Genomic DNA, 13221 nt, shown 5'->3' with positions numbered 1-13221 from the left:
AATACTTTATTATGCTCTAATAGAGGTAATTTGCTTTCTCACTTGTGCTTCTTTGTAGATCATTTCAATTCTCCTCTTGCTTTGCATCATTCCTTGCCAACATGTGGCTTTCTGAAAAATGAGGAACACAAGGTTTTTCCAAAGTTTTTCAGTTGCTTTTGTTGAAATTCTCTCAAGACTGTTTAGAATGCAGACCTATAAAACATGGAAGGTTTTGCTTGACAGGGGCTGCTTTTGAGCTTTGACCTTGGATGATACAGACCATAGTCTGAGAATCACTTGAGAATATCAGTATGCCGAACAATAAACATACCAGATTTCATTTCTTCCAGCAAGGCAGAAAACAGCATCATCATTTGGTTTAAACTAAACCAGCCAAATTAACTTGGTGCAAAATGTGCCATTCATTTAGCAAAGCCTAATAAAATGTTCATTTACACAGTACTTCGTGAGCTTCTGCCAATGACCAGGCACTTGACACTTGTTAAACAGCTGAACTGTTTCTGAGCTATTTGGCTAGGATTTTACAGCCCGCAGCCTCCAGATAATGCCACTGTTACAACTGTACTTCCATCCCAGTGCCATTCTTCATCTTCAGAGCATTAAGCAAATACTGACCTACACTTCTTTATTAACCTGTAAGTGAAAACAAGCTAACATCTTTCTGGGCAATGCTCACCTTCTTTCCATTGGACAATATTAGGTTTCCGTTCCTGCTGTATTTCCAGTTACCTCATTTGAATCAGCTGTGTGAAATTTTCCTTTATTTATTTTGTTAGAAGGTATGTATTCTTTCTTATGCTAAATAAAGTTCAGTTTATCAGTATGTTTTTTCCAGTGTTAGCGTTAGGGAGAAGTTGAGTATGCCACATATATTCCGCTACAAGTATTGCCATTTCTCTGTCTCTGTGAAACATGATTTAACAGTTGGTTCTTTAACTTACCTGCAGAGACTAGGATTCTTCTCCTACCCAATGGTAGATAACCTCACAGTTATCCTATGGCGTGTGGCTAGTATCTAATGTGTAGTTTTATTTCCATTGTAAATAGTAATCTTTGAGGCATGAACAGCCGATTGTTGAATTCGGTTGACAGAACCAGAAGCTAGATTTCATGGAATCATAGAATAGTCAGGGTTGGAAAGAACCTTAAGATCATCCAGTTCCAACCCCCCTGCCATGGGCAGGGACACCTCACACTAAACCATGTCACCCAAGGCTCTGTCCAACCTGGCCTTGAACACTGCCAGGGATGGATCATTCACAACTTCCTGGAATGGGTTGCCCTGGTTCCATTCCAGTGCTTCACCACCCTTACAGTAAAGAACTTCCTCCTTATATCTAACCTGAACTTCCCCTGTTTCAGTTTTAACCCGTTACCCCTTGTCCTGTCACTACAGTCCCTAATGAAGAGTCCCTCCCCAGCATCCCTATAGGCCCCCTTCAGATACTGGAAGGCTGCTATGAGTTCTCCACGCAGCCTTCTCTTCTCCAGGCTGAAAAGCCCCAACTTTCTCAGCCTGTCTTCATGCGGGAGGTGCTCCAGTCCCCTGATCATCCTCGTGGCCTCCTCTGGACTTGTTCCAACAGTTCCATGTCCTTTTTATGTTGAGGACACCCGAACTGCACACAATGCTCCAAGTGGGACCTCACAAGAGCAGAGTAGAGGGGCAGGATCACCTCCTTTGACCTGCTGGTCACGCTCCTTTTGATGCAGCCCAGGATACAGTTGGCTTTCTGGGCTGTGAGCGCGCACTGAAGCTGGCTCATGTTCATTTTCTCATCAACCAACACCCCCAAGTCCTTCTCTACAGAGCTGCTCTGAATCTCTTCTCTGCCCAACCTGTAGCTGTGCCTGGGATTGCTCTGACCCAGGTGTAGGACCTTGCACTTGGCATGGTTAAACTTCATGAGGTTGGCATCAGCCCACCTCACAAGCGTGTCAAGGTCCCTCTGGATGGCATTCCTTCCCTCCAGGGTATCAACCGAACCACACAGCTCGGTGTCATCGGCAAACTTTCTGAGGGCGCACTCAATCCCACTGTCCATGTCAGCGACAAAGATGTTGAACAAGACCGGTCCCAACACCGATCCCTGAGGGACACCACTCGTTACTGGTCTCCAGCCGGACACTGAGCCATTGACCACAACTCTTTGTGTGCGGCCATCCAGCCAGTTCTTTATCCACCGAGTGGTCCATCCATCAAATTGATGTCTCTCCAATTTAGAGACATATATTTAACTTGAATGACATTTTAGTTCCTAAGATTATACAAAACTATTTGATACCACTGGGTTTTATATTCCCTAAGAGCTTTTTGCTTTGTGTTTAGCTTAGAAGCAGGCACTTAAACACACAATTGAGAGACATGTCTGTCATCTTAGCAAAGCTGTTTTTGAGATGCACCCAGCAAAAGATTTTGCTGCCCAAGGATGAAGGTCTCATCACTGTTTTCTTACCTTATTTGTTGCACTGCCTGGTGCCTCCTTTGGCTGCACAACTGGGCAGCTTTACTGTATATAAGGGGAGCCATTAACTAAAAATTATCATTGTTAATGTTAACAACAATAGTTATGGATGATGATAATAATATTAAATGGATAATGATAATAATAGGGCTTTGTTGCTTTGGCTTCCATAAGTCATCTTTTCAGTACTCACTGCCTTTTCTGGCTTTGAGAGTATTAAAGGTGTTTTAAGCTTCGTATTCCCAATTTATATTATACCCTGGATTTTTTGGGTCAGGGGAAAGGGAAAAAAGAGAGAGAGAGAAAGAAAGAGCGAGAGAGAAAGAGAGAAAGAAAGAAAGAAAACCCATGAATCTTACTATTTTTCTCTCTCAAATTGTTCAAATATTCTCATTAAAGTTATAATATTATAATATTCTTCCAATAGAATGGCAAGAAAATTGATTGAGGGATTCCAAAAAGCATAACTATTACGTCAGCTGTAAATATGAACTCAGATCTTGACTTCTCACTCACTTCACAAATCTCTTCCTTTGACACATTATTGAAATCAAGGAGTTGAAAAGAAGAGCCTGAAGCTGAGTGTTTTGTTATAAAAGAATGTGTTCAGCCAGTGGATTCTGTCAGAAGGGCTCAGGCAGCTGATTAGATTTAAGTGGCTAAAAACAAGTATGCTGAATAACTTTGTGTTATAATTATGTGATGTACTTTGGCAATCATAAGTCACCATTCGTAGCAGTACCAGATTTTATCACTCAAGAAGGAATAGGTAGAAACTCCTGTCCGTCTCGTAGCTAATATTTTTTGGAGGAGGGTTTATAATCTCCATCAAAACATGAAGTGATGGCCACTGCAACTTGGCTTGTGATTTTGCAGAGTGTAAGCACTATGGTTGGTTCTGGAGAAGGGGGTGAATTCCTTTGGTTTTGTCCCATGACCATTTGAGGATGGGAAGCATGATGAAATACTTTCTGAAAGTGTTCAGTAGAAACTTATCGTGAATAACTGGAGCAAAAATAGAATAAATCAAGGCTTTTTTTTTTTCCTGGTCTGGTAATTCATAATTGAAACCACATTGAGGTTAGATTGATATTCAGAACAAACCAGCTGAAAAAGCCTTACCCACAGAGGCAGGGGATATACCTCTGTTTTGCTTAGGTGTATAGAACTGCTTAGCTACTGTTGAAGTTCAACACACTGTTGTCCTTACTTCTGTGCTTTTAAAAGGCAATTGAGTTGCTGCTCAAACTGTGTGGTTTCACTAATCTGTGGTTACAACAAGGAGTCTAGTTATTGAGAATAAAACATAAGGAGGAAAGCCCACTGTCCTGTTCATGGGAGCAATGAACTCTGCTGAGTTTTCTCATGAAATGATAGCTGGGAAGTTCTTGACTCTCTTCTGTAATACAGGACAGCCTTACATGGTCTGGTTTTCTAGAGACCATTCTGGGATGCAGTTTATAATGTGTCTGCTGCATCTTTCTTCAGGTCTCTTTCAACGGTGCTCAATGTGCATCAAAGTAATTTTGGGATAGGATCCTGTGTTATGTCTAGTATTTTGCCAATACCTTTGAGGCTCTGTGGCATTTGTTATGATTAACCAGTTCTCAGGCCAGTTGTGTTCACTGACATCTTGAAGCTCCCATCTATCTCATTTGTGTAACCTGCTAAGAACAGTCTGTTTAGAACTTCTCTGCTAACTTGAGCCTGAAGACTCCACATTGAGTCCAACCTTAAGCATCCCATGCAATGAGAATTCAGCTCCCTTGCTACCTTGTCTTTAATGTATTAGCTTTTCCTAAAATGGAATCAAGTTGGTTTTAATGATAAAGAGGTAGGGCAATATTTGATGTATCTCTAGTAAAGGAAGGTGCCTTATTTCTAAGGCATTATTACACATGCACTTTGGTGGATAGCGTGCACAGGACAGCTGCAGCAGTATGGATCCTTCATTGTATTCATGCCCATTCCTTAATTCTCTCTCCACTGCTTCAGGTTATACCTAGGTTCTTACTGTCATTCAGGTCCCACTACTATGGATATTCATGTGAACTGCAAAGAGCTGTCAGGTGATTGAGACTGTAAGACTTAAGTGACATGCGATTACTCTTAGGAAACTGGCATTTGAACTTGATCCTTTTTGCCTATATAAGCAACCTATTAATCTTAGATTAATTATCCTGGCTCTTCTAATGATATTAGTGAGAGTGAAGGGTTGTCTTATCCACAGCTGAGTGTCAGCACTTTGTCAAAGAAAGGTGATGGATGATCAATCCACTGTTGCTGTTTGCTCTTCTTCCTGAAAGTTCCTCTGAATTCCCATCAGGAATGTTAATAAAAATGGGACTGGAGGGAATGTTCCCTCACCACTTGGTTTCTTGACTACTGACTGGGAGAACCCATCCCTATGTCATTATCCACTTCATGCTTTGCTGCCATAATAGAGATTTAATTAGGTTGCTGTTGAATTAATCCCCTCTATGGTTGCTTTTCCCAAGCAGAAATCTGGAAGACTTTAGCAAATTATGGAGGCTTGAATTTGCCTGATTTCCTGCAGAAAGTGGGGTCAATAGGTCTCAGACTGTAGACACACTCTTCAGGCAGGCAGCAGGGGGTTGGCTCTTAATGGCACTTTAGAGATGCTTAATTGCCTTTTTGAAATGTTTTTCTCAAATGAGAGGTATGGTTCTCCCATCCATTAGTGTGTCTACAGGCCTTTCCGTCCCACTATCATCCCTTAGTAGGTGCATGAGCAAAAACACCTCAAAAGTTGCTTTAGTTTTCCTAAGTTATAAACAGCAGGGGAGGATTTTCATACCTGACAGTAGTAAAAGTTGGAATTTAAGTATTGTACCTAAAACTGAAGGTTTTAAGGGAAAGCATGATACTTTAGGCAGATGTGCATGTGCTCACACATTTGCATCTGTATTTTTTTTCTTTAAGTAACCAAAATACTCTTAGATGGCAGAGAAGGATTAGTCCTTTTCCAGAGGTATTATAGCAAGCAATTTGTTAGGAAATGCTGTTGCCAGACTGAAAAAGTAACTAGAAAACCTTCAAGTGGGAGATACTAATTTAGGTGGCAATATTCACCCATAGTAAATAAAGCACTGTCCATAGAGTGTGCTACCAGTTACTACTACTTGTAGGGCAGAAACACAAGATTTTCTTGGCTCTCTGAGTATGATGTTAAACCTCTGCTTCAAGTATTAATGAAGAGAGGTTTCTGAAAGTTGTTTTAAGAATGATGTTAAACCTCTGCTTCAAGTATTAATGAAGAGAGGTTTCTGAAAGTTGTTTTAAGAAGCTGATCAACATTACAAGGGTCATTTGGGTGATAGCATTCTTGAAGTGGGGGTTGTGTGGAAATGAATCTGTAACATTTTAATGAGATGGATTATGCTCTGGTAGCATTTACATTGTGATTTGCTGGAGCAAAGTCAGAGGGCTGTCCCCATCTGCCACCAGTCATCTTGTAGAATTAGCCAAAGGATGTGTAATAGATTTAATTTTAGAAAATGCAATAATCTGAAAGCAGATTTGTTTCTGCACATATCAGCTGCTGGAGTAATGGATATATATTCATTTCATCAGGAACTGTAGCGGCAGGACAAGGGGTGATGGGTTCAAACTGAAACGGGGAAGTTCAGGTTAGATATAAGGAAAAGTTCTTTACTGTGAGGGCGCTGAGGTGCTGGAACAGGTTGTCCAGAGAAGTGGTAAATGGTCCGTCCCTGTCAGTGTTCAAGGCCAGGCTGGGCAGAGCCTTGGGTAACATGGTCTAATGTGAGGCTCCCTGCCCATGGCAGGGGGGTTGGAACTGAATGATCTTAAGGTCCCTTCCAACCTTAACTATTCTATGATTCTATGATGTATTTTCTAAATTGCTGAGTGCAGTCCTCTGCTGTCCCAGGTAGCCAATGTCCTTTTCATGAACCTAAGTTCTACATTATTCTGTTACTATTCCTACGTTATCCTATTACTCCTGTCGGGTTGAAACCAGAACTTCATGCTTTCCATTAGGAAACTCACAAACAGCTTATGCCGAATGTTACTTGTACCAGACCTGATAAAGTACGTGTAGCTGAAGACTACTCTGCCTTTCCAACTATTACAGGAAGCCTACTAAAAGGTATTACTCCTACTGACAAATCCTTGCCAGGAACATACCTTTAGACCATCCTGGATAAAACAGTATGTCTGTGCTGTGCTTAAGTGTCTTTTCCACCTTCAACCTTCAATGTTGCTGTGTTTGTAGAAGGAAATCATATTCACATCATATTTTTTTCTCCTTTACCAAAATGGTCCAAAAGTTATGATCTCTTTTAGTAAATAAGCCCTCTATATCCTTGTCCTTGAAGTTACTCTAGTTAGAGGTGTCTAACCTCTAAACATGAGGAAGGTGTTTGCTGGGTGTATAAAGTAACCCAAAGTCTAAATAAAGAAATGGAAAATTGCAAAGTTTATTTCCTGCTAATATGAACAGATAACTTTGAGTCTATAAAACTTGCATTGCCTTTTGATACAAGCAGTCTTGTGGTATGAATTTAACTGGAGAGTCTTGCAGTATTTCTGTAAACTGCTGGCAGTTCCTAACCTCTTCTGAGTGTTCATAGTTTTTACAGGCTGGGATTCAAGACTTCCCTTCAAAACAGCATCACTCAGTTTCTGCTTTCCCAGCTCCCCTTTTCACCTCGTCCCAAAAGGTCCTGTTTTTCCCCTTTGCTTCTCTCTCCGACCCCTGCTTGGAACGTCAGCTGGAATGGAAAAGTTGAGACTGAAATGCCGGCGCTTTCATTCCTGTTGAATGGTCCCTGCACTGCTTCCTCCCCCGTGTTGTCAGCTCCAAAGGAGGTTGGCACATCTAGTGAGAATTTAGTTGTCTGTCTTGGCTTCTGCCAGCTGAGCTGGCTTCCTTATACTGGCAGTATACTGAAGTAAGACCTTTTAAAGTCTTAAAAGGGATGGCTTAGTTAAAATTCATGAGAAGTAGATCACTCTCATCTTTGCATCTCATGCCTTCTTTTTTTTCGTTTAATGTAATAGGTGGTTTTTTTCCATCATTAAATAAACATAGTTTTATAGAAGCTAGTACATTATTCTTTTTAGTGCCTGCTTTTGCCTTTTTGCTTGGGTATACATTTTATGCCAGGTTTATGATTTCATTGCTTCGGTTTTGTTGTAAACCCTTTTTTTTTTTTCTGTTGAAATGGTGCTGATTAAGTTTCTCTTGGTTTATTGAGTCCTGACTATAAATAAGATTGTCTTGCAATAGTGATTAGTAAATGAGAATTGAGTCGTGCTAACTGGGTTCAAAATTAACCTTGGTTTTCCTTCTCTACAGGTTTATCTGCCCCTTCCACTTTATTTTTTACTTAAAACCCCTCTTGTTTGCAACGTTACAGCTAGGCAAAAATGAAAATTGAATTAAGAAATAAATTGGAATAAAGGTTTGGAGAAGTCAACCTGCTTGAGCTGAGCAAATTCCAAATCTGATGGTCTAGTCCTGGCTACATGATATACTCCCTAACATAATAACTACTCCCTACTGTGGTAAGTCACTTCAATCCAATTGTTTACCTGTTTTCTTCTTTTCCTTCACAGAAATGGAGCAGTGTGAGCAACCCACTCTTCCTCCCATTGATCCCACCTCAGTCCCAAGGATTCACAGCCATAGTTCTGACCTATGACCGGGTGGAGAGCCTTTTCCGAGTCATCACCGAGGTGTCTAAAGTGCCTAGTCTCTCCAAGTTGTTAGTTGTCTGGAACAACCAGAATAAGAATCCACCAGAAGGTAAGACCCCCTGGTAGGTGTGGTGGAGGAGGGTGCATCTGGTGGTAGCATGCTTATTTTCATGTGTTACAGAATGACCCCTCTTCTACTTAATGTGTCTTTGAGAAGTATTTCATGGATACCTCCAAAATAAGAAATTTTGAAATACTTGCATAAGAAAAGCCAAAGTAGATTAAAAGGGAAAAGCATTCCAGTGGTTGTGCTGCTAACTTAAAACCGTAGAATGGTTTGTGCTGGAAGGGACCTTAAAACTCATCCAGTTCCAACCCCCTGCCATGAGCAGGGACACCTTCCACTAGAGCAGGTTGCTCCAAGCCCTGTCCAACCTGGCCTTGAACACTGCCAGGGATGGAGTAGCCACAGCTTCTCTGGGCACCCTGTGCCAATGCCTCATTACCCTCACAGGGAACAACTTCTTCCTAATGTCCAGCCTAAATCTCCCCTCTGTCAATTTAAAGCCTTTCACCTTTGTCCTGTCACTACACACCCTTGTAAAAAGTCCCTCTCCAGATTCCTTGTAGATGCTTTACACGTGAATCTCTCACTCTGATCTGAAAATGTGGTGGTTTTATGGAACAAGAAATGTTGTCTGCTAGCAATACATGTTCAAAAAGATGCTAGATTGTGGATTCTGTCTGTAGGAACAAAGCGTGTTGTAAGGACTCTTCAATTTGTCATTATCTAGTCAGAAGCTTCAGCTGCTGTAGCCTTCCACTCTTGGAAGTTAGCTCTTCTGCATAGCTGCAAGACACAATGTAAAAATGAATCCCTGACCACTAGTCTCAATTTACCATCTTCTAACAGCTTCTCAGAGCCAAGCTATTGCTACCATTCACTTGGATCATTTGCCATTTTGGCAGCTTGCTCTAGTTATGAGCAGAGCAGCTTTACTGTTTGCTTTTAAAAGAGTCCTGAAATACTGCAGTGCAGAACACCTCAAGTTTAGTGGTTTATTCAGTGTTTTGCAATCCTTTAGAATGGGAGGTGTTGTAAATTGATGATAACTGGAATTTTTGCAGTATGAAGGGTTTGTTCCTAAAAGCAAAAATGCTCTGGTGTTATATTCAGTTGTGTGAGCACTGCATGTGTGTGGATTTAACCCAAATGGATTGTTTCCACATTTCCCTTGAGTGAGTCTGCGATACAGGAGAGTCAAAGGAAATCAATCATTAGAATGATCTTTTTTGGTTAAATCCTTCTATTAATTTTGTATTTAGAAATTCTTGAAACTTGAAGGGTGTTTGATTTTTTACCAAGTCATAAACTAGTTAAAAAACCCCACAACAATAAAAAACCCAACAAACTTTGCCTGTAGAGCTTAAAATCGTGGGTTTGAGAGCACAGTTGAAAGCAGTTTTGCCTTTACATTACCCTAAGCATTGCACTGAAGCAAATAATTGTAGTGTCCCTTTATTGCTGTTATAACCATTGTAATCTCTTGGCCTATGGCTAGAGAGGTCAGTTTGATTAAATGAACTTGTTTTATTCCAGATCCATGCAGGGCATTCCACTTGGCTCTTTGGCCAGTCTCTCGTTCAGTCTGTCTATTAGTGATCCTAATCCTTGGACTTCAAAGCTTCTGCTGTTTATAGCCTGTTAAAGCCAGGAAGTTTCTGATGGATTAGAGCAAGGAATGAGTTTGAAGTTTGTAATGTGCACCACTGTCACTGATAAGGTCTGGTTTATTACCCTACAGTAGTATCTGCTCTTTTATGGCTATTCACTTTTAATTGGTTATAGTAAAGCTGAGGTGCTTAACCTCCTAGAGCATCAAGAGCTGTATTTCCTGGTCCTTTCCACGTAAGGGATGCATTTGGGTACAAAAGCAGATCTTGGCTTTTGTTATTGCAGCCGTTTTGCGCATTTGGTTTGTTTCGCCTGTGTAAGTGGGAGGGCTGAGTGAAGGACATCCAAGTTGTCTTCCTTAGTGATTATGTGCAGTAAATTGAGAAGTGGATTTAGGTCTCCTGAGATGTAGCTGGCGTAGTGCCACACAAATATGATGTGGCTGCTCTGCTCCTTTCCTTCCTCTATCAACACCAGCAATACATTAGAACTGAAAATGACATTGTTAGTAAAGCAGTATGTATTGGAAGTAGAGGGAGTCCATCCCTAGGAATGGAAAGCTTTAAAGTACATGCAAATTGTAAAATTAACATTGATTTGGGGGGATTCGGTTTATTTATTTTTTAATGAAAGCTTATATACTTTTAATAATGCCTGTATGTAATGCAAGTCAGCAAACTCAGGACTTGAGGTGAAACCAGAATAAACATGAAATATTCTCTTCTAAATATTGGGCAAAAATGAAGATGCTGTACTGCTCAAATGTGCCATTCCATAAGATAAATATCCTTTTTTGCTTTTCTTCAGCATTTAGTACAGTTTATATGAAAAGATGCATTTGTCAGCATGACAAATGTTCTGTTGTGGGTGCCCCATCCCTGGCAGTGTTCAAGGCCAGGTCAGACACAGGGGCTTGGAGCAAGCTGCTCTAGTGGAGGGTATCCCTGCCCATGGCAGGGGATTGGAACTGGATGAGCTTTAAGGTCCCTTCCAACCCAAACCAATCTATGATGCTATGAAAACGCTTCCAAATACGTATGTTTTCTGGTTTTATATGCATTAGATTAACTGGTTATTTCCATTTTGCATCTTTCCAAACTGGGGTACCCAGAGGTGAAGTCTTCACCGTCACTCAGTAACGTAGCTTCAGGGCAAGGAGTTGATTCAAGAAGGTCCTGTGCTTTGGCCTCTGTTTCCTTAGTTGAATACACCACCTTCCCATACTTTCTATATAGGTACATGTAGAGGGATGGAAGGTTTGCTGTGTGTTTTGAGGTTTGCTGAATCTGCGTGCCAAAGTAGGAACATTGTGCTTTGGGTGAGCCTGGGAACCAAGGGTCTAATCTTTTGGGTTTGAACTCAGAATATCAGCAGAGCCTTAAAGAAAATAAATATCACAGGAACAGATAAATCTATGAGCAACACAGATACCTTGTAAAAACATTTTGAAATGTAGAGTGCTTGTGATGGTAAAAATCAGAGAGTCATAGAATGGTTTGTGTTGGAAAGGACCTTAAGGTCATTCAGTTCCAACCACCTGCCATGCGCAGGGATGCCTCACGCTAGACCGTGTCATGGGATCTTATATGTGACATAGCAGAAAGAAAATACAAAATGCAATGATGATTTTGATCTGGAACCTTAAAGCTTTATATAATGAACTTGCTGATCTAAAGTGCTCTCTGGATTCAGGGGATTCAATCTCTGCTCTGTTTGGCTGAATTTTGCATATGTTCTCAGCCATACAGAGTGTGCAAGAATCCTCCCAACCCAGCAGTTAAGTCAGCAGACCCACAACTGCGTATATGATATTAATGGAGAGATTAAATCCTTTGAAATACTCTACATCCAGGGAAAGAAACATTGTGGTCCAGGTGCCTGCGGCTGGGAATATTTGTATAGACAGGATATTTTTCATTGTCTCCATCAGCCAAATACCTTTGCCCTTTCATTTGTAGCTGGCTAAATGGCTAGTTCTGAAAGTCAAGAAAATAGTCTGATAGGAATTTCCACCAATGTTTCATTGCATTTGTTTCAGATGATGGAAGAAACCATTTTGTCTACTACTTCAATGGTATAAAAATATCTAAATAGTAAATACTGAACAAACTACAAATCATTTACCTTGATTCCTTTCTAGGTTCAGAGTCACAGAAGTGAAAAGTATGTTTTAAAGCATGTATACTTTCTGTATAGTTCTGTCAGTGGTGGTTCCTGGAGCTAAGTTTCTGATACACTTGGAATAAGATGCAGACTATAAGGAATAAGATACAGACTGTAATGCTTATGGGTATTACTGCAGTAATCATCTTTGTATTTCAATTTGATACTGTTAAAGGATGACACTGATTTGAAACACTGGGGATAAGGAACCTGAGCATTAGGAACATTTTGCAATGTTATTTCCAAGGAAACCTAGAAATCTACCGTAACAAACCCAACTTAACAAAACTGGACTTCAAATACTGTCCTAGAAACCAATATTCTGGTTTCTTTTATATAAGAGGAATTCTGTGCATTACAGTAGGCCAATATAAACATTATAATGTAAGTAGAAAGCACCAGATCTGCACAGATCTAAGTTGAAGCAGGTGAAATGCCTGAATAGACTTCTTTTTTTTTTATTTCATTATTGCCATTATTGAAGGAATTCTGATAATAATTAAATGTGATATAGAATCATAGAATGGTTTGGGTTGGAGGGCACCTTAAAGCTCATCCAGTTCCAACCCTCTGGCCAAAGGCAGGGATGCTTTCCAGTAGATCAGAGGTGCTTGATGATGTTTCTGTTAGTGTTTTGAAACTTCAGATTCCAGCTAAGTTCTGCCATTCAGCCTTTGAGACTGAGATAGTACTTGTTAGGCTTCCATCATCCATGTTCAGTTCGCTGAATTCATACAGATTACTACAGAGCAATTAGAATCTAATCAGAGTTTATCAAAGATCAGGGAGGAGACCTAAGCGTGGTATATGGGATTCTCTGCAACTGCAGGTATGTACAGAGAAGCATATTTAGAGATGTTTTCTGCCAGGGTTTTTATTGATCTTTGTCTACCTGACACTACTTCTGGCAAGGCTTTTGCTTTTTACAGTTCCATGTGGGCTCCTCAGAAGTTGTGGGAAGTACATGAATTAGTACTCTGGTGCCAGGTTATCAGTAGTCATGAGCTATTGCTACCTGTTATTACTGAGGAAGTAAACCAGGAAAAGCATACTTGTATGAATAATCAAAATGCCATTGTTTTAGATAATAAGTGGATTTTTTTTTTTTTTAATTTTAATTTGTCATATTGCTCCTAATACTGTCAAGCATTCAGTTCTTGCCATGGAGAGTGGAAACTGAATTGCCAGATCCTCCTCATTATCCTTACCTGCTGCTTCCAATTGCAGATG

General features: G+C 40.4%; 1 protein-coding gene across 1 annotated transcript in view; it reads left to right on the top strand.

Annotated features, from left to right (window-relative positions):
- Positions 1–13221, top strand: part of EXT2 (exostosin glycosyltransferase 2) — a 77996-nt gene that overhangs the window by 39857 nt on the left and 24918 nt on the right. The window contains exon 8 of the mRNA XM_062635927.1: positions 8073–8262. Within this exon, the coding sequence (XP_062491911.1) occupies positions 8073–8262 (190 nt within the window). The remainder of the gene's footprint in view (positions 1–8072; positions 8263–13221) is intronic.

This window comes from Pezoporus occidentalis, unplaced genomic scaffold (genome assembly GCF_034315485.1).
Source record: "Pezoporus occidentalis ecotype Australia unplaced genomic scaffold, CSIRO_AGI_Poc_V1 ctg46, whole genome shotgun sequence".
Classification (NCBI taxonomy): domain Eukaryota; kingdom Metazoa; phylum Chordata; class Aves; order Psittaciformes; family Psittacidae; genus Pezoporus; species Pezoporus occidentalis.
Note: the sequence above shows the minus strand (reverse complement) of the source record. Positions and strands in the feature narration are given on the sequence as shown.